This window comes from Eleutherodactylus coqui, chromosome 1 (genome assembly GCF_035609145.1).
Source record: "Eleutherodactylus coqui strain aEleCoq1 chromosome 1, aEleCoq1.hap1, whole genome shotgun sequence".
Classification (NCBI taxonomy): Eukaryota; Metazoa; Chordata; class Amphibia; order Anura; family Eleutherodactylidae; genus Eleutherodactylus; species Eleutherodactylus coqui.
In genome coordinates this window covers 189,329,503-189,352,013 of record NC_089837.1, presented here as the reverse complement: position 1 = coordinate 189,352,013, position 22,511 = coordinate 189,329,503, and the positions used below count along the sequence as shown (strand labels likewise).

The window sequence follows — 22,511 nt, the reverse complement described above, 5'->3', positions numbered from 1 at the left end:
TGACATCTGATCTCCCCAGCCACTCACAGCAGGGGGGTGGTATAGGGCTTGAACGTCACAGGGCGAAGTTGTAATGCCTTCCTTATCTTTCAATTGGCCAGAAAAGCGCGCTAACGTCTCACAGAGGAAAGTGAAAGTAACCCGAACACCGCGTGGTGCTCGTTAAGAGTAACGAGCATCCCGAACACCCTAATATTCGCCCGAGCATCAAGCTCGGATGAGTACGTTCGCTCATCACTACTGACAATACATCAGCTGTGCTGGGCACTGCAATGGGATATATTTATGTACCGCCGGTGGGTTCCAGGGAGCCACCCATGCTGTCGGTCCACATGGAGTTGTAACTACATGTGTCCACTTCTAAAGAACCGCAGTCTGACTGGGGCATGCAGTGTGGGCCGAAGCCCACCTGCATTAAACATGACATTACCTCAGCTGTGATGGGCAATGCAATGGGATATATTTATGTGCCGCCGGTGAGGCTGCCGAGCTGCAGAGCCGCCACCAGGTTACGGCCGTTGTCACACACGACCATGCCCGGTTGGAGGCTCAGCGGCGCAAGCCAACGGTCGGTCTGCTCTGTTAGACCCCGCAGCAGTTCGTGGGCCGTGTGCCTCTTCTCTCCTAAGCTGAGTAGTTTCAGCACGGCCTGCTGACGCTTGCCCACCGCTGTGCTGCCACGCCGCGCAACACCGACTGCTGGCGACGTCCTGCTGCTGCTGACACATCTAGATTGCGAGACAGAGGTTGAGGAGGAGGAGAAGGAGGGTGCTTTAGTGGAGGAAGCATACACCGCCGAACATACCAGCACCGAGCTGGGGCCCGCAATTCTGGGGGTGGGTAGGACGTGAGCGGTCCCAGGCTCTGACTCTGTCCCAGCCTCCACTAAATTCACCCAATGTGCCGTCAGGGAGATGTAGTGGCCCTGCCCGCCTGTGCTTGTCCACGTGTCCGTTGTTAAGTGGACCTTGCCACTAACCGCATTGGTGAGGGCGCGTACAATGTTGCGGGAGACGTGGTCGTGCAGGGCTGGGATGGCACATCGGGAAAAGTAGTGGCGACTGGGAACTGAGTAGCGCGGGGCCGCCGCCGCCATCATACTTTTGAAGGACTCCGTTTCCACAACCCTATACGGCAGCATCTCAAGGCTGATAAATTTGGCTATGTGGACGGTTAACGCTTGAGCGTGCGGGTGCGTGGCGGCGTACTTGCGCTTCCGCTCAAAGACTTGCGCTAGCGACGGCTGGACGGTGCGGTGCGAGACATTGCTGGATGGGGCCGAGGACACCGGAGGTGAGGGTGTGGGTGCAGGCCAGGAGACGGTAGTGCCTGTGTCCTGAGAGGGGGGTTGGATCTCAGTGGCAGGTTGGGGCACAGGGGGAGAGGCAGCGGTGCAAACCGGAGGCGGTGAACGGCCTTCGTCCCACCTTGTGGGGTGCTTGGCCATCATATGTCTGCACATGCTGGTGGTGGTGAGGCTGTTGGTGGTGGCTCCTCGGCTGATCTTGGCGCGACAAAGGTTGCACACCACTGTTCGTCGGTCGTCAGGCGTCTCAGTGAAAAACTGCCAGACATTAGAGCACCTGGGCCTCTGCAGGTTGGCATGGCGCGAGGGTGCGCTTTGGGAAACACTTGGTGGATTATTCGGTCTGGCCCTGCCTCTACCCCTGGACACCGCACTGCCTCTTGCAACCTGCCCTGCTGCTGCCCTTGCCTCCCCCTCTGAAGACCTGTCCTGAGTAGGCGTTGCACACCAGGTGGGGTCAGTCACCTCATCGTCCTGCTGCTCTTCCTCCGAATCCTCTGTGCGCTCCTCCATCGCACTTACTGCCCTTACTACTACCTCACTGCAAGACAACTGTGTCTCATCGTCATCGTCCTCCTCACCCACTAAAAGGTCTTGAGACAGTTGCCGGAAGTCCCCATCCTCATCCCCCGGACCCCTGGAACTTTCGAATGGTTGGGCATCAGTCACGATAAACTCCTCTGGTGGGAGAGGAACCACTGCTGCCCAATCTGAGCAGGGGCCTGAGAACAGTTCCTGGGAGTCTTCCCGCTCCTGAGCATGTGTCATTGTAGTGGAGTGAGGAGGCTGGGAGGAAGGAGGAGCAGCAGCCAGAGGATTCGGATTTGCAGCACTGGACGGCGCAGAACTGTGGGTGGATGATAGCTTGCTCGAAGCACTTTCTGCCATCCACGACAGGACCTGCTCACACTGCTCATTTTCTAATAAAGGTCTCCCGCGTGGACCCATTAATTGGGCGATGAATGTGGGGACGCCAGAAACGTGCCTCTCTCCTAATCGCGCAGCAGTCGGCTACGACACACCTGGATCAGGAGCTCGGCCTGTGCCCACACCCTCACTTGGGCCTACGCGTCCTCGGCCACGTCCACGTCCTCTAGGCCTACCCCTACCCCTCAGCATGCTGTATTACCAGTGATTTCCCAGGCAGGAAATAAATTGGCGCAAGCCTGCAGGACAAATAGAATTTTTCCCTTTTTTTTTTAAAGGGAAGGCCGGCCCACTGACTATATTCAATCAGATAAGAAATCTGTTCCACAGAAATGCAGTTATATAAAGTGCAGCAGAGCGGTGATTTTTCCCAGGCAGGCAGGAAATAAATTGGCGCAAGACTGCTGTTAAACGTAGCTGGCTGCGTATGATTTTTTTACTATCTCCACCCACCACACACGTACACAGAACGCTGAGGACTGACAGAGGCAGGCCAAATAGAATTTTTCCCTTTTTTTAAAGGGAAGGCCGGCCCACTGACTATATTCAATCAGATAAGAAATCTGTTCCACAGAAATGCAGTTATATGAAGTGCAGCAGAGCGGTGATTTTTCCCAGGCAGGCAGGAAATAAATTGGCGCAAGACTGCTGTTAAACGTAGCTGGCTGCATATGATTTTTTTTACTATCTCCACCCACCACACACGTACACAGAACGCTGAGGACTGACAGAGGCAGGCCAAATAGAATTTTTCCCTTTTTTTTAAAGGGAAGGCCGGCCCACTGACTATATTCAATCAGATAAGAAATCTGTTCCACAGAAATGCAGTTATATGAAGTGCAGCAGAGCGGTGATTTTTCCCAGACAGGCAGGAAATAAATTGGCGCAAGACTGCTGTTAAACGTAGATGGCTGCGTATGATTTTTTTTACTATCTTCACCCACCACACACGTACACAGAACGCTGAGCACTGACAGAGGCAGGCCAAATAGAATTTTTCCCTTTTTTTTAAAGGGGAGGCCGGCCCACTGACTATATTCAATCAGATAAGAAATCTGTTCCACAGAAATGCAGTTATATGAAGTGCAGCAGAGCGGTGATTTTTCCCAGGCAGGCAGGAAATAAATTGGCGCAAGACTGCTGTTAAACGTAGATGGCTGCGTATGATTTTTTTTACTATCTTCACCCACCACACACGTACACAGAACGCTGAGCACTGACAGAGGCAGGCCAAATAGAATTTTTCCCTTTTTTTTAAAGGGGAGGCCGGCCCACTGACTATATTCAATCAGATAAGAAATCTGTTCCACAGAAATGCAGTTATATGAAGTGCAGCAGAGCGGTGATTTTTCCCAGGCAGGCAGGAAATAAATTGGCGCAAGACTGCTGTTAAACGTAGCTGGCTGTGTATGATTTTTTTTACTATCTCCACCCACCACACACGTACACAGAACGCTGAGGACTGTCAGAGGCAGGCCAAATAGAATGTTTCCCTTTTTTTTTAAAGAAAAGGCCCACTGACTATATTCAATCAATAATATATGTCTTCTGTCCCTGCCTACACAATTCTGTCCCTGTAGTATTACTGCAGGGCGCAATGCTCTGCACAGCCGATTTTGAAAAAAAAAAATGCAACACTGCTAGCAGCAGCCTGCACACTACTGCACACGGTTAAATGTGGCCCTAAGAAGGACCGTTGGGGTTCTTAAAGCCTACACTCACTCCTAACACTCTCCCTGCCTAACCACCACTTCTGTCCCTGGACTATTACTGCAGGGCGCAATGCTCTGCAGACAGACGATTTTGAAAAAAAAAAATTGTGCAACACTGCTAACAGCACCCTCAACAGTACTGCACACGGATAGATGTGGCCCTGAGAAGGACCGTTGGGGTTCTTGAAGCCTACACTCACTCCTAACACTCTCCCTATAGCAGCACCAGCAGCAGCACTTTCCCTCAGCTAACTCACAAGGCATCTGAGGCGAGCCGCGGGAGGGGCCGACTTTTATACTCGGGTGACATCTGATCTCCCCAGCCACTCACAGCAGGGGGGTGGTATAGGGCTTGAACGTCACAGGGCGAAGTTGTAATGCCTTCCCTATCTTTCAATTGGCCAGAAAAGCGCGCTAACGTCTCACAGAGGAAAGTGAAAGTAACCCGAACACCGCGTGGTGCTCGTTAAGAGTAACGAGCATCCCGAACACCCTAATATTCGCCCGAGCATCAAGCTCGGATGAGTACGTTCGCTCATCACTACTGACAATACATCAGCTGTGCTGGGCACTGCAATGGGATATATTTATGTACTGCCGGTGGGTTCCAGGGAGCCACCCATGCTGTCGGTCCACATGGAGTTGTAACTACATGTGTCCACTTCTAAAGAACCGCAGTCTGACTGGGGCATGCAGTGTGGGCCGAAGCCCACCTGCATTAAACATGACATTACCTCAGCTGTGATGGGCAATGCAATGGGATATATTTATGTGCCGCCGGTGGCTTCCTGGCACCCACCCATGCTGTCGGTCCACAGGGACTTCACAATAGGGAGTTGTACCTGCCTGTGTCTATGAATTAAAAAGCCCGGTCAGGTTGGGGTATGCAGTGTGGGCCGAAGCCCACCTGCATTTAATCTGACGTTAGCTCTGCTGTCCAGGGCACTGCAATGGGATACATTTATGTACAGCCGGTGGGTTCCAGGGAGCCACCCATGCTGTGGGTGCACACGGAATTCCCATTGCGGAGTTGTACCTGCCTGTGACTATTTATAAAAAAACGCGGTCTGACTGGGGCATGCAGACACCTTGACAGAATGAATAGTGTGTGGCACATAGGTTCCCCATTGCTATGCCCACGTGTGCAGCTCCTGATGGCGGTGGCACAGGATTATATTTCTCATTGCATCTGTACAGCATTGTGGGCTATCGCCCCGCCCCTTTTAAAGAGGGTCGCTGCCTAGCCGTGCCAACCCTCTGCAGTGTGTGCCTGCGGTTCCTCCTCATGGCAGACGCACTTATAAATAGACATGAGGGTGGTGTGGCATGAGGCCAGCGTGTGGCATGAGGGCAGCTGAAGGCTGTGGACACTGGGTCGTGCAGGAAGGGGGGGGGGTTGGGCAGCAAGTAACCCAGGAGAAGTGGCAGCAGAGTGTCATGCAGGCAGTGATTGTGCTTTGTTGGAGGTAGTGTGGTGCTTAGCTAAGGTATGTATTGCTGATGAGGGCTTTTCAGAAGTAAAAATTGTTGGGAGGGGGGGGGGGCACTCTTTCCGCTATTGTGGCTTAATAGTGGGACCTGGGAACTTGAGATGCAGCCCAACATGTAGCCCCTCGCCTGCCCTATCCGTTGCTGTGTCATTCCCATCACTTTCTTGAATTGCCCAGATTTTCACAAATGGAAACCTTAGCGAGCATCGGCGATATACAAAAATGCTCGGGTCGCCGATTGACTTCAATGGGGTTCGTTATTCGAAACGAACCCTCGAGCATCGCGAAATTTTCGTCCTGAGTAACGAACACCCGAGCATTTTGGTGCTCGCTCATCTCTAATATATATATATACTGTATATATACTGTATATATATATATATATATATATATATATATATATATATATATATATTTATTTATATATTGATGAAATAAATAACCACTAATCTTTCAAAAAGCATTAGTCTTCCATTAATCTATAAAATTGAATTACCTCCATTGATGTTAAAGGAGACCAAGTGTAGTTTTAGGCTCGCCATCTTAGAGGGACTACATCGTCAGCCAGAGCACTGTATACTATCTGCAACAAATAAACCAAAAACTCAACACAATACTGTACGGAATACTGGTTCACATATGACGACTGTATGAGTTGTCCTAGATGCCCCAGGACTCCCATTTGTCCTAGGCATGATCTATCAAAGATTTGCAATTTGGTCTGTGGTTCCTCTTCCTTTACGAAAGCTGGTCTGTTTATCAGCGAGTTCCATATCCCCTATCTACCATATGAAAGTCTATGGAACATAACACAGCAGTCAGTCTCCTCCCTACAGTTCTGAGAGGATTGAGAGTGAGATGTACACCATACAATGGGGAAAATACAGAATACAAGTCATAATGGCCAAAATAGTGTTTTCCTCATTTACACACACGTGGCAGCTTATTCTGAAATGTTTGACTCACTTCAATACATTAGTAAGCATAAATCTACAATGTATGACATTCATGTGATCTAAGTCAAATAAAAATGAATTATATTATCTTAGTGTTTCAATATTTGTATGACATTCATGTGATCTAAGTAAATAAAACAGAATCACATTATGGGAGTTGTTAAATATTTGACAGCAGAAGGCTTTAATACACAGGATCATAAACAGATTGAAATTAGACTTCGTTTCTAAAAAAATGAAAACTGGGATATAAAAGATGTTAGAAATATTAAATGTTTTTCTGATATTTGCTAAATACATTATTTAATATCTGGTTTTAAATAAAATTTAGTTGATAAAGCAGCTGCTCACTTGCCTTTATGAAGTATAATTCATCAGCCGTCATAATTATAAATCTTTTCATAAATTTGTGGAATGGTCTGTTATGTTGTCTGGAAAAACAAAGAATGGTGCTTCCTTTGTTCGGGTGGTCCAAGGTGGGGTTTAGACTTCTGCCAATCACACCACACTCATGCCCGGTTCTAAGGATAGATAGATGTAAATTCATGAAAACTCCCTTGAAAAGGAAGTATTATGATGACAATGAGATGGACATTCTAGTCTCTGAACATTGTGCTCAACAAGGCTAAATGCATTCAAAAAGACTGAAATAATATTACAGCACAATAATCAGGTTGTCATTGGGGTGTGTGTGAATTCTATGTTTTTTTTAACTTTCATTTGGTTTTACATTTAATTAAAAAAATAATTAAATGTAATTGTTCAACTGTGGTACGATTTTGCAACAGGCAATGCTGTGCATTCAGAGCCACATTTAGCGTTTGTGCTGCCCCTGGCATTTTTAGTGCTCATGCCCTCTGTTGGTGAGTCAGTTTAAAGCTGCTGCCCATACATATTAGATTGCTGTGGTCCAAATTATTGTTAGACACAAGACCCAAGATTACTACACAGATTCGATACCTGAATGAAGCTTACTACATAGATATGGCAAAAGAACCAAGTTATCTGCATAGAAATGGTAGCAGAATCATGGAAGTGATAATTAGAACGAAGCTTACAACATAGATACAGTAACAGAATTAAGCCTGCAACATAAATACAGTGACACAACAGATGCAATAGGGAAAACAGCTGATTGCGCTCATGGGATTAAAGATTATTTTATTATTATAACAGAGCGACGCGTTTCGACGGACAATATCGCTTTTATCAAGCTCAATTTACTATTAAACAAAGAGACATTTATATACAAGTTAATGCCCATTTAATTACAGGATCCGGCTGTAGTTACCGGAATCAATTAGTTGTGTAAGAGGCAAGGCTGCTCCTCACAATAGGGCGTGCTCGCAGCACTACGGGCTGCGAGAAACATCAATACATTTAAGTGGGACATGGAACACATAGCGTGTCATGTTTTTTACACTTAAAGGAGATGTCCCGCGCCGAAACGGGTTTTTTTTTTTTTTAAACCCCCCCCCCGTTCGGCGCGAGACAACCCCGATGCAGGGGTTAAAAAAACCACCCGCACAGCGCTTACCTGAATCCCGGCGGTCCGGCGTCTTCATACTCACCTGCTGAAGATGGCCGCCGGGATCCTCTGTCTTCATGGACCGCAGGGCTTCTGTGCGGTCCATTGCCGATTCCAGCCTCCTGATTGGCTGGAATCGGCACGTGACGGGGCGGAGCTACACGGAGCTACACGGAGCCCCATAGAGAAGAGGAGAAGACCCGGACTGCGCAAGCGCGGCTAATTTGGCCATCGGAGGGCGAAAATTAGTCGGCACCATGGAGACGAGGACGCTAGCAACGGAGCAGGTAAGTATAAAACTTTTTATAACTTCTATATGGCTCATAATTAATGCACAATGTACATTACAAAGTGCATTATTATGGCCATGCAGAAGTGTATAGACCCACTTGCTGCCTCGGGACAACCCCTTTAACTTTATTAACTGCCGGTTAGTATCACATACCGCGGCTAGATCCACTTACTGACACGCCATACCAAACTCATTTGGCGTTGTAATAGTGTTTCTCTATTTAATTAGAAACTTTAAAAAACCACTGTTAAACAATATCTACAAATAAGTAAAATATTAATAAATAAACAACTATATCACAAAGTTATTCCCCCTTATAGTAAAAAGTAGTAACCATACTGGAATTTAGATATTTGCTTATTCCAAAAAATTTTCTTTATATAAAAAACAATAACGCATATGATAAATTAATTAATAAATCTGATAATAAAAAAAGCCTAAAAACAATTTCCAAACAAACCAACAAAAATGTGTCCTTTGTCACTAGATTTAATAATGACCATACTGCAATAAAAAATATTTAAAAAAACATTGGTCCATTTTATTAAATGACCCGTATCTATCAGGTCATATTGAAAAAAATCCGTCTGTTATTTTTAAAAGAAACACCACATTACAAAACCTTATTGCACCTTTTGATCCAGATAAAAAAAGAAAATTTGTTAAAAATAAAAATATTTTAAAAAAATCCGGGAGCTTTAAATGTTTTAAAATTAATTGCAAATGTTGTGCTGTGATTACATGCCAACGAACTAATATTGAATCCAATGCCATTAAAATTCCATTACATCAATTTATTACGTGTAACACTGCCCAACTAGTGTATCTTATTGAATGTCCTTGCGAGCTAAAATATGTAGGAGGAACTATCAATAAACTTAAAACAAGGGTCAACAATCACCGTTTAAATATTAAAAATAATTTAAGAAACCATAGTCTGTCGCGACATTTTAATGACTTTCATGATGGTGATTTTTCCAGGATGCGTGTAACACCTCTTGAGTTTATAGAAGAAAATCGATCAGTACTTTGAGAAAAAAAGAAATGTACTGGATCCACCGTTTAAATACATTAACCCCTGGCGGGCTAAGTGAGGTTTTAGAGAAATTTTAGCAACTTTTTTATACCGTTTATTATAACTATAGATGTTTATTATAACTATAGATATATATGAGCACAATTCGTTTGAGAACAGTTGTCTTTCTTATAATGAGTTTTTTATATAAAATTTTTTTGGAATAAGCAAATATTTAAATTCCAGTATGGTTACTACTAGAGATGAGCGAGCACCAAAATGCTCGGGTGCTCGTTACTCGAGACGAACTTTTCACGATGCTCGAGGGTTCGTTTCGAGTAACGAACCCCATTGAAGTCAATGGGCGACCCGAGCATGTTTGTATATCGCCGATGTTCGCTAAGGTTTTCATTTGTGAAAATCGGGGCAATTCAAGAAAGTGATGGGAACGACACAGCAACGGATAGGGCAGGTGAGGGGCTACATGTTGGGTTGCATCTCAAGTTCACAGGTCCCACTATTAAGCCACAATAGCGGCAAGAGTGGGCCCCCCCCCCAACAACTTTTACTTCTGAAAAGCCCTCATTAGCAATGGATACCTTAGCTAAGCACCACACTACCTCCAACAAAGCACAATCACTGCCTGCATGACACTCCGCTGCCACTTCTCCTGGGTTACATGCTGACCAACCCCCCCTGCACGACCCAGTGTCCACAGCGCACACCAAATTGTCCCTGCGCAGCCTTCAGCTGCCCTCATGCCATGCCACAATCATGTCTATTTATATGTGCGTCTGCCAGAGGAACCGCAGGCACACACTGCAGAGGGTTGGCACGGCAAGGCAGCGACCCTCTTTAAAAGGGGCGGGGCGATAGTCCACAATGCTGCACAGAAGCAATGAGAAATACAATCCTGTGCCACCTCCATCTGGAGCTGCACACGTGGGCATAGCAATGGGGAAACTATGTGCCACACACTATTCATTCTGTCAAGGTGTCTGCATGCCCTAGTCAGACCGCATTTTTTTATAAATAGTCACAGGCAGGTACAACTCCGCAATGGGAATTCCGTGTGCACCCACAGCATGGGTGGCTCCATGGAACCCACCGGCTGTACATTAATATATCCCATTGCATTGCCCATCACAGCTGAGGTAATAATGTCATGTTTAATGCAGGTGGGCTTCGGCCCACACTGCATGCCCCAGTCAGACTGGGGTTCTTTAGAAGTGGAAACAGATGCATTTACAACTCCCTGTGGACCCACAGCATGGGTGGCTCCCTGGAACCCACCGGCGGTACATAAAAATATCCCATTGCATTGCCCATCACAGCTGAGGTAGTAGTGTCATGTTTAATGCAGGTGGGCTTCGGCCCACACTGCATGCCCAGTCAGACTGGGATTCTTTAGAAGTGGACACAGATGCATTTTCAACTCCCTGTGGACCCACAGCATGGGTGGGTGCCAGGAAGCCACCGGCGGTACATAAAAATATCCCATTGCAGTGCCCAACACAGCTGATATATCGTCAGCTGTAATGCAGGTTGGCCAAAAATTAATTTGATTACACTGTAGGCGAGGGCCCACAAAAATTGCTGTATCAACAGTACTAATGTACATCAGAAAAATTGCCCATGCCCAACCAAGAGGGCAGGTGAAACCCATTAATCGGTTTGGTTAATGTGGCTTAATTGGTAACTAGGCCAGGAGGCAGCCCAGTTAAAATAAAAATTGGTTGAGGTGAAAGTTTCAACGCTTTAATGAGCATTGAAACATATAAAAATTGTTTAGAAAAATTATATGACTGAGCCTTGTGGGCCTAAGAAAAATTGCCCGTTCGGCGTGATTATGTGAGGTTTCAGGAGGAGGAGCAGGAGGAGGAGGAGGAATATTATACACAGATTGATGAAGCGAAAAGGTCCCCGTTTTTGATGGGGATACAGAACGATGCTTCCATCTGCGGGTGCAGCCTACGTATTGCTTAGGTATCGCTGCTGTCCTCTGGTGGAGAAGAGAAGTCTGGGGAAATCCAGGCTTTGTTCATCTTGATGAGTGTTAGCCTGTCGGCACTGTCGGTTGACAGGCGGGTACGCTTATCTGTGATGATTCCCCCAGCCGCACTAAACACCCTCTCTAACAAGACGCTAGCCGCAGGACAAGCAAGCACCTCCAGGGCATACAGCGCGAGTTCAGGCCACGTGTCCAGCTTCTACACCCAGTAGTTGTAGGGGGCAGAGGCGTCACGGAGGACGGTCGTGCGATTGGCTACGTACTCCCTCACCATCCTTTTACAGTGCTCCCGCCGACTCAGCCGTGACTGGGGAGCGGTGACACAGTCTTGCTGGGGAGCCATAAAGCAGTCAAGGGCCTTAAAGAGTGTCGCCCTGCCTGTGCTGTACATGCCGCCTGATCTCCCCGCCTCCCCTGCTACCTGGCCCTCGGAACTGCGCCTTCGGCCACTAGCGCTGTCGTATGGGAATTTTACCATCAGTTTGTCCGCCAGGGTCCTGTGGTATAGCAACACTCTCGAACCCCTTTCCTCTTCAGGTATGAGAGTGGAAAGGTTCTCCTTATACCGTGGGTCGAGCAGTGTGTACACCCAGTAATCTGTAGTGGCCAGAATGCGTGTAACACGAGGGTCACGAGAAAGGCATCCCAACAGGAAGTCAGCCATGTGTGCCAGGGTACCTGTACGCAACACATGGCTGTCCTCACTAGGAAGATCACTTTCAGGATCCTCCTCCTCCTCCTCCTCCTCAGGCCATACACGCTGAAAGGATGACAGGGCAGCAGCATGTGTACCCTCACCAGTGGGCCAAGCTGTCTCTTCCCCCTCCTCCACATCTTCCTCCTCCTCCTCACCGCGCTGAGATATAGACAGGAGGGTGCTCTGACTATCCAGCGACATACTGTCTTCCCCCGGCTCTGTTTCCGAGTGCAAAGCGTCTGCCTTTATGCTTTGCAGGGAACTTCTCAAGAGGCATAGCAGAGGAATGGTGACGCTAATGATTGCAGCATCGCCGCTCACCACCTGGGTAAACTCCTCAAACTTTCCAAGGACCTGGCAGATGTCTGCCAACCAGGCCCACTCTTCTGAAAATAATTGAGGAGGCTGACTCCCACTGCGCCGCTCATGTTGGAGTTGGTATTCCACTATAGCTCTACGCTGCTCATAGAGCCTGGCCAACATGTGGAGCGTAGAGTTCCACCGTGTGGGCATGTCGCACAGCAGTCGGTGCACTGGCAGATTAAACCGATGTTGCAGGGTGCGCAGGGTGGCAGCGTCCGTGTGGGACTTGCGGAAATGTGCGCAGAGCCGGCGCACCTTTACGAGCAGGTCTGACAAGCGTGGGTAGCTTTTCAGAAAGCGCTGAACCACCAAATTAAAGACGTGGGCCAGGCATGGCACGTGCGTGAGGCTGCCGAGCTGCCGAGCCGCCACCAGGTTACGGCCGTTTTCACACACGACCATGCCCGGTTGGAGGCTCAGCGGCGCAAGCCAGCGGTCGGTCTGCTCTGTCAGACCCTGCAGCAGTTCGTGGGCCGTGTGCCTCTTATCTCCTAAGCTGAGTAGTTTCAGCACGGCCTGCTGACGCTTGCCCACCGCTGTGCTGCCACGCCGCGCGACACCGACTGCTGGCGACGTGCTGCTGCTGCTGACACATCTTAATTGCGAGACAGAGGTTGCGTTGGAGGAGGAGGAGGAGGAGGAGGAGGGTGGTTTAGTGGAGGAAGCATACACTGCCGCAGATACCAGCACCGAGCTGTGGCCCGCAATTCTGGGGGTGGGTAGGACGTGAGCGGTCCCAGGCTCTGACTCTGTCCCAGCCTCCACTAAATTCACCCAATGTGCCATCAGGGAGATATAGTGGCCCTGCCCGCCTGTGCTTGTCCACGTGTCCGTTGTTAAGTGGACCTTGGCAGTTACCGCGTTGGTGAGGGCGCGTACAATGTTGCAGGAGACGTGGTCGTGCAGGGCTGGGACGGCACATCGGGAAAAGTAGTGGCGACTGGGAACTGAGTAGCACGGGGCCGCCGCCGCCATCATACTTTTGAAGGACTCCGTTTCCACAACCCTATACGGCAGCATCTCCAGGCTGATAAATTTGGCTACGTGCACGTTTAACGCTTGAGCGTGCGGGTGCGTGGCGGCGTACTTGCGCTTCCGCTCAAACACTTGCGCTAGCGACGGCTGGATGCTGCGCTGACAGACATTGTTGGATGGGGCCGAGGACAGCGGAGGTGAGGGTGTGGGTGCAGGCCAGGAGACGGTAGTGCCTGTGTCCTCAGAGCGGGCTTGGATCTCAGTGGCAGGTTGGGGCACAGGGGGAGAGGCAGCGGTGCAAACCGGAGGCGGTGAACGGCCTTCGTCCCACCTTGTGGGGTGCTTGGCCATCATATGTCTGCGCATGCTGGTGGTGGCTCCCCAGCTGTTAGTGGTGGCTCTCCGGCTGATCTTGGCGCGACAAAGGTTGCACACCACTGTTCGTCGGTCGTCTGCACTCTCAGTGAAAAACTGCCAGACCTTTGAGCACCTCGGCCTATGCAAGGTGGCATGGCGCGAGGGGGCGCTTTGGGAAACAGTTGGTGGATTATTCTATCTGGCCCTGCCTCTACCCCTGGCCACCGCACTGCCTCTTGCAACCTGCCCTGCTGCTGCCCTTGCCTCCCCCTCAGAAAACCTGTCCTCAGTAGGCGTAGCAAACCAGGTGGGGTCAGTCACCTCATTGTCCTGCTGCTCTTCCTCAGAATCCTCGGTGCGCTCCTCCCTCGGACTTAATGCCCTTACTACTACCTCACTGATAGACAACTGTGTCTCATCGTCATCGGCCTCCTCACCCACTGAAAGGTCTTTTAGACAGTTGCCGGAGGTCCCCAGCCTCATCCCCCGGACCCCGGGAACTTTGCAATGGTTGGGCATCAGTCACGATAAACTCCTCTGGTGGGAGAGGAACCACTGCTGCCCAATCTGAGCAGGGGCCCGAGAACAGTTCCTGGGAGTCTGCCCGCTCCTCAGAATGTCTCATTTTCATGGAGTGAGGAGACTGGGAGGAAGGAGGAGCAGCAGCCAGAGGATTCTGAGTTGCAGCAGTGGACGGCGCAGAACTCTGGGTGGACGATAGGTTGCTGGAAGCACTTTCTGCCATCCACGACAGGACCTGCTCACACTGCTCATTTTCTAATAAAGGTCTACCACGTGGACCCATTAAATGTGCTATGAATATGGGGACGCCAGAAACGTGCCTCTCTCCTAATCCCGCAGCAGTCGGCTGCGATACACCTGGATCAGGAGCTCGGCCTGTGCCCACACCCGGACTAGGGCCTCCGCGTCCTTGGCCGCGCCCACGTCCTCTAGGCCTACCCCTACCCCTCAGCATGCTGTATTACCAGGAATGCAGAAACACAACGCTGTAATTAAATGTGCCGCTTATTGGCCTGTGGTTGGAGGCTGAGTTCGCTTACGGAACGCCAGGAAATAATTTGGCGCAAGCCTGCTGTAACACTTAGTTGGCTGCGTTTTTTTTTGGAGAACTAATACCCCCAGCAGACACGGACCCAGAACACTGAGCACAGTGACAGGCAGGCCAAATAGATTTTTTTCCAATATTTTTTTGAAAAGGACCACTGCGTATATTCAATCTATAATATATGTCTTCTGGCCCTGCCTACACAATTCTGTCCCTGGACTGTGTCACGGAACTGCAGTGTTGCACTGTTATTAACTGCAACAGAGCGGTGATTTCAGAGCCAGGAAATAATTTGGCGCAAGCCTGCTGTAACACTTAGCTGGCTGCGTATTTATTTGGAGAACTAATACCCCCAGCAGACACGGACCCAGAACACTGAGCACAGTGACAGGCAGGCCAAATAGATTTTTTTCCAATATTTTTTTCCAAAGGACCACTGTGTATATTCAATCTATAATATATGTCTTCTGGCCCTGCCTACACAATTCTGTCCCTGGACTGTGTCACGGAACTGCAGTGTTGCACTGTTATTAACTGCAACAGACCGGTGATTTCAGAGCCAGGAAATAATTTGGCGCAAGCCTGCTGTAACACTTAGCTGGCTGCGTATTTATTTGGAGAACTAATACCCCCAGCAGACACGGACCCAGAACACTGAGCACAGTGACAGGCAGGCCAAATAGATTTTTTTCCAATATTTTTTTCCAAAGGACCACTGCGTATATTCAATCTATAATATATGTCTTCTGGCCCTGCCTACACAATTCTGTCCCTGGACTGTGTCACGGAACTGCAGTGTGGCACTGTTATTAACTTCAATAGAGCGGTGATTTCAGAGCCAGGAAATAATTTGGCGCAAGCCTGCTGTAACACTTAGCTAGCTGCGTATTTATTTGGAGAACTAATACCCCCAGCAGACACGGACCCAGAACACCGAGCACAGTGACAGGCAGGCCAAATAGATTTTTTCCAATTTTTTTTTTCAAAAGGACCACTGTGTATATTCAATCTATAATATATGTCTTCTAGCCCTGCCTACACAATTCTGTCCCTGGACTGTGTCACGGAACTGCAGTGTTGCACTGTTATTAACTGCAACAGACCGGTGATTTCAGAGCCAGGAAATAATTTGGCGCAAGCCTGCTGTAACACTTAGCTGGCTGCGTATTTATCTGGAGAACTACTACCCCCAGCAGACACGGACCCAGAACACTGAGCACAGTGACAGGCAGGACAAATAGATTTTTTTTCAATATTTTTTTAAAAGGACCACTGCGTATATTCAATCTATAATATATGTCTTCTGGCCCTGCCTACACAATTCTGTCCCTGGAGTATTACTGCAGGGCGCAATGCTCTGCACGGCCGATATACCAAAAAAAAAAAAAGTGCAATACTGCTAAAAGCAGCCTCCACAGTACTGCACACGGTTAGATGTGGCCCTAAGAAGGACTGTTGGGGTTCTTGAAGCCTACAATAACTCCTAACGCTCTCCCTTCCTCCACACTTCTGTCCCTGGACTATTACTGCAGGGCGCAATGCTCTGCACGGCCGATATACCAAAAAAAAAAAAAATGGGCAACACTGCTAAAAGCAGCCTCCACACTACTGCACACGGTTAGATGTAGCCCTAAGAAGGACCGTTGGGGTTCTTGAAGCCTACACTAACTCCTAACACTCTCCCTACAGCAACTCCAACACGATACCACTGTCCCTCAGCTATCTCACAACGCATCTGAGGCGAGCCGCGGGAGGGGCCGATTTTTATACTCGGGTGGCACCTGATCTCCCCAGCCACTCACTGCAGGGGGGTGGTATAGGGCTTGAACGTCGCAGGGGGAAGTTGTAATGCCTTCCCTGTCTTTCAATTGGCCAGAAAAGCGCGCTAACGTCTCAGAGATGAAAGTGAAAGTAACTCGAACATTGCGTGGTGCTCGTTTCGAATAACGAGCATCCCGAACACGCTAATACTCGAACGAGTATCAAGCTCGGACGAGTACGTTCGCTCATCTCTAGTTACTACTTTTTACTATAAGGGGGAATAACTTTGTGATATAGTTGTTTATTTATTAATATTTTACTTATTTGTAGATATTGTTTAACAGTGGTTTTTTAAAGTTTCTAATTAAATAGAGAAACACTATTACAACGCCAAATGAGTTTGGTATGGCATGTCAGTAAGTGGATCTAGCCGCGGTATGTGATACTAACCGGCAGTTAATAAAGTTAAGTGTAAAAAACTTGACACGCTATGTGTTCCATGTCCCACTTAAATGTATTGATGTTTCTCGCAGCCCGTAGTGCTTCGAGAACGCCCTATTGTGAGGAGCAGCCTTGCCTCTTACACAACTAATTGATTCCGGTAACTACAGCCGGATCCTGTAATTAAATGGGCATTAACTTGTATATAAATGTCTCTTTGTTTAATAGTAAATTGAGCTTGATAAAGGCGATATTGTCCACCGAAACGCGTCACTCTGTTATAATAATAAAATAAACTTTAATCCCACGAGCGCAATCAGCTGTTTTCCCTATTGCAAGTATTCACTCAAGCACTTTGCAAGGTGCTTTGCCTGCTGGACGATGCAGCTCTCCGTTGCTTCACGGATCAGGGAGGAAAAGATTCCATTCAATGCCGTCCTGGATATCGGTGCCGGCAGGGTCTATCTGATAGATTTTCCCTGTTCGGCACCAGGTGAGTGCAAATTTATTTATGCACCAATTAAAAATCTTTTTTCCCATAGTTTTCTGACATCTTGGCGCACCCCTCACTTTTCTTTTAGTGACACAACAGAGTTTACTACATAGATATGGTACCAGAAAAAGTGAAATATAACTTTTTCATGCAGATCTATGCAAAAATGCTATGGAAATTCCACACATGGATTTTGCTTATTGACAGGGATAAATCCATGTGCGGAAATCAGGAAAAATTTCAGCAGAATAACTATGGATTTCTGCCGTGATTTTCAGGTGGATTTTGTGGGGAAATCTGCTGTTTGAACATGCTCTCACAGTTTCAACATTTTTAAGTTTCTATGCAGGGATCTTCATTTTCAAGTATGAGTGTAGTTTCATCAGCATGTAAATGGGAGTTTGTCGTATGGGCAAAGATGCATTTATGTCTGCATTTGTGCTATGCTTTTGTAGGATAGGCATAGTATTCATATGCACGCCTATGCATGTTTTACTGTATCTTTAGTGCACTCAAGTAATGTGCATTTCTGCCCATAAAAATATGCAGGCTTGCTCCCATTGATTGTAATGGACAATTCAGTTATTTAGCTTAATATGTGCTATTTTCGTGTGCAAATGCATCCGAAAAAAAGCATGCTTCATATTTTTCCACGTGAAGTAAATGTGAGAGCAAAATAAACTTATGTGAGCGAACCAATTCAAATTAATAGGTTCTATTCAAAGAGTATTGCGCAGGCAAATCGTGGCGCAAATACGCCCAGGTTGTGGACAGACTTGTATGTCATTGTTAATATTTTTTCTGTGAAAAGGGACAGATTAGCACCAGAATTGAGCTTTTTTTAGTCAGTGTTTCTAAAAAAATTTTTACTAAACAGTGATCAAAAGGTCCTATTTACTCCAAAACTGTACCAATAGAAACTATAGGGGATCCCGCAAAAAACACAACTATGTAGATGGAAAAAAAAAAGTTATCGCTATCAGAAATGGCGGCAAAAAATAATTAAAAAAATTAAATATCTTTATAAAAAACAAAAGTAGTACAGCAGAAAAAGAACCTATATAAATTTGGCATCATAGTAATCGTACTGACCCATATAATAAAGTTATCATGTCATTTTTGTTACAGTCTGTACACCGTAGAAACAAGAACCACCCGAAGATAGCAGAATGTCGTTTTTTCGGCACATTATATCGTGCCATTGAAAAAAAAACTTGTCACACAAACAACAAGTGCTCAGTCATCTACATTGATGGTTAAATAAAAGAGTTATGATTTTTGTGACAGCTGTGGCAGGGGATTCTTTACTCCCCACGGGGAGTGCCATCATTGTTGAACACTGTGACAGTTCTGTCACAGTGTTCAGTGATGAAGGGACTCCCTGCAGGGAATATTTACGCAAGGCATGCATCTTCCCGCCACACGGATGTGCTATCTTTTGCAGGTGCGCGAATTTGCATGCTTGTAAAGGACGGACATGAGAACTCACCATTGGAAACCAATGGTTCTAACAGATGCGTGGTCATGTGCGCACATACGCGCGCACAAAAACTTGCTCTTCTGAACAAGGCCTTAGAAGAAAATATAATTAATTGGCGGCCAAACTTCATGAACCTGGTGACAGAATCCCTTTAACATCTCATCGACTTTGCTGGTACTGCAGTAATCACTATGAGTGACCATAGCAGGGTTCACACGGGGCGGAATTACTGCGAAATTTCCTTGCAGAAAGTCCACACAACAATTCCGCCCACGGATCCTAATCCCGGGATTAGCCAGCAAAGTGGACAAGATTTTGCAAAAATCTAGTCTACATGCTGCGTCAAATCCGTTGTGGCCAAGCCGCATGAAAACTGACATGCGGCGTGGAATTCAATTCCGCAATGTCAATTCTTTTCTCGTTTCTGCAGTGGCCGCTCTCCTCTCTATGTTGAGAGAAAGCCGCAGCGGAATGTCGACGGCGAAAGCACTCCAAAATCTTCGGCTGTAGGCCGTAGATTTTCAAGCTGCGCTTTTCCTGCGGAATTCTTGCGTTTTTTCGGTGAAGCCATTCCGCGAGAATTCCACTTGGAAAAATTGAATGATAGGGGCTACTTCACTGCTGCAAACCTATTTATGCTTTTGCCATGTAAGCCACATTCCTGTATGCCAAGCCTCATTTACTTGAGCTGCTGATCAACAGTAAATAAGATGTCACATGCAACTGAGTAGCAAATAGAAATATACACAGAAATGTTTATCTTAGTACCATGTGTATTAGCACAGTCAGCCTTATGATATTCTAATATTGTTAATCTTGAATTTCAAGCTTTTTATTCTAAGATATATAAGTGTGACAGCGGATACCTACATCCACAGAGTCCTGAATAGCAAGAATGGCTTCTAGCACTCTCAAGCATTATTATGATGAAGAATTTGATCCGAAATTACTTGATGAGACTCACTTTTCTCATGGGAATATCCCTATAATAGAGGAAAACGTGGTATATCCAGTGAGAATACTGCATGAGCTGTTTTGTTCAGGTATCTATATATGCCTCTATTTTAAAAACACGTATAAATGATTATGATTTCTTTCAGTTTTGTTATATTGATAAAATCATATTTTTACATACTTTTCACTCAGCTTATAAGTATATAGCTTTTACCTTTTAAAATTGGTAATATAAAATAGTTAAAAATAAAGCTTAATAAAGAGGATGTTTACTTAACCTAATACAGTAAATTGTATATTATCTGTATAAATTAAAGGTATTCCAAAGGTCATGGTCTCCAGGATAGTTTTCACTTGGTGATAACTATGCTAGAAGAGCATTTAAAGGCAAGGGTTATGTACAGTCAAAGCTGACGGTCAGATGGCAGCAGTACCAGGGAGCAGACAAGATACTGAGGTCACAAAGACATCAATAGGGTCAGAAGTCAGCAACCAAAACACCAAACGTTCATAATCAAGATTCAGAAACTGAGCAAAGGGCCTGAGCAGAGAACATTCAAAAAATATTTATGGTTAATAGGATGACAATAAAAGTGTGAATAAACTGCAATACTGAAATATTGCAGTATATAATGCACGTGATCAAAGATCCCAACTTCAAATAGGTGCAATAAAATGTTAGAATTAAAAAAAAAGTATTTGAAAATATCAAAGTATTCTTAGAAGTAGTAAGACATTAAAAAAAATTATAAAATTAGTATTACTATATCTGTACTGATCTGCAGAATAAAGTGCACATTTTTTCTTACATTTTTACAGCATTGTGCACACCATGAAAACTAAACCAACCAAAATGGTGCAAATGCATTTCTTTCATTTAATTTCATTTTAGAGATGAGCGAACGTACTCGTCCGAGCTTGATATTCGTGCGAATATTAGGGTGTTCGGGATGCTCGTTACTCGTAATGAGTACCACGCGGTGTTCCGGTTACTTTCAGTTTCCTCTCTGAGACGTTAGCGCGCTTTTCTGGCCAATTGAAAGACAGGGAAGGCATTACAACTTCCCCCTGTGACGTTCAAGCCCTATACCACCCCCCTGCTGTGAGTGGCTGGGGCGATCAGATGTCACCCGAGTATAAAAATCGGCCCCTCCCGCGGCTCGCCTCAGATGTCTTGTGAGTTAGCTGAGGGACAGTGGTATCGTGCTGGAGCTGCTGTAGGGAGAGCGTTAGGAGTGAGTGTAGGCTTCAAGAACCCCAACGATCCTTCTCAGGGCCACATCTAATAGTGTGCAGTACTGTGTTAGCACTGTATATATATATTTTTTTCAAAATTGGATCTGCAGAGCATTGCGCCCTGCAATAGGGACAGAAGTGGTGGTTAGGCAGGGAGAGTGTTAGCAGTGAGTGTAGGCTTCAAGAACCCCAACGGTCCTTTCTAGGGCCACATCTATCCGTGTGCAGTACTGTCCAGGCTGCTGTTAGCAGTGTTGCATTTTTTTTTTTTTTCTCAAAACCGGCTGTGCAGACCATTGCACCCGGCATTAATACTACAGGGATAGAATTGTGTAGGCAGGGCCAGAAGACATACATTATTCATTGAATAGACGCAGTGTGGCTTGTCCTTTGAAAAACAAGGGAAAAAATTCTATTTCGCCAATAACTTTGCATCACTGCAGTGCTGTGACACATTTGCAGGGCCACAACACAGTTATTAAACTTAGTAGTATTCATTGAATACACGCAGTGTGGCTTGTCCTTTGAAAAACAAGGGAAAAAATTCTATTTCGCCTGCCTCTGACAGTCCTCAGGGCTCTGGGTACGTGTGTGCTGCGTGCAGAACGTAAAAAAAAATCAGACGCAGCCAGCTACGTTTTACTGCAGGCTTGCGCCAATTTTTTTCCTGCATGGGAAATCCCTGATCTGCTGGAGCCAATAACTTTGCATCACTGCAGTGCTGTGACACATTTGCAGGGCCACAACACAGTTATTAAACTTAGTAGTATTCATTGAATACACGCAGTGTGGCTTGTCCTTTGAAAAACAAGGGAAAAAATTCTATTTCGCCTGCCTCTGACAGTCCTCAGGGCTCTGGGTACGTGTGTGCTGCGTGCAGAACGTAAAAAAAAAATCAGACGCAGCCAGCTACGTTTTACTGCAGGCTTGCGCCAATTTTTTTCCTGCATGGGAAATCCCTGATCTGCTGGAGCCAATAACTTTGCATCACTGCAGTGCTGTGACACATTTGCAGGGCCACAACACAGTTATTAAACTTAGTAGTATTCATTGAATACACGCAGTGTGGCTTGTCCTTTGAAAAACAAGGGAAACAATTCTATTTTGGCTGCAGGCTTGCGCCAATTTCTTTCCTGCATGGGAAATCCCTGATCTGCTGGAGCCAATAACTTTGCATCACTGCAGTTCTCTGACACATTTGCAGGGCCACAACACAGTTATTAAACTTAGTAGTATTCATTGAATACACGCAGTGTGGCTTGTCCTTTGAAAAACAAGGGAAAAAATTCTATTTTGGCTGCAAGCTTGCGCCAATTTCTTTCCTGCATGGGAAATCCCTGATCTGCTGGAGCCAATAACTTTGCATCACTGCAGTTCTCTGACACATTTGCAGGGCCACAACACAGTTATTAAACTTAGTAGTATTCATTGAATACACGCAGTGTGGCTTG

The 22,511-nt window shown here is 46.5% G+C and overlaps 1 protein-coding gene across 5 annotated transcripts in view; it reads left to right on the top strand.

Moving 5' to 3' along the window:
* LOC136628716 (nicotinamide N-methyltransferase-like) overlaps positions 1 to 22,511 on the top strand; it is a 320,553-nt gene that overhangs the window by 87,397 nt on the left and 210,645 nt on the right. The window contains exon 1 of one of the 5 annotated variants that reach the window (XM_066604838.1): positions 19,671 to 19,913. The exons of 3 other annotated variants lie outside the window; for them this stretch is intronic. In XM_066604838.1, the coding sequence (XP_066460935.1) occupies positions 19,766 to 19,913 (148 nt within the window). In that variant the 5' untranslated portion in view covers positions 19,671 to 19,765. Of the gene's footprint in view, positions 1 to 19,670; positions 19,914 to 22,511 lie in introns of those variants that run through there. One more of the 5 variants, XM_066604822.1, reaches the window with a different exon arrangement.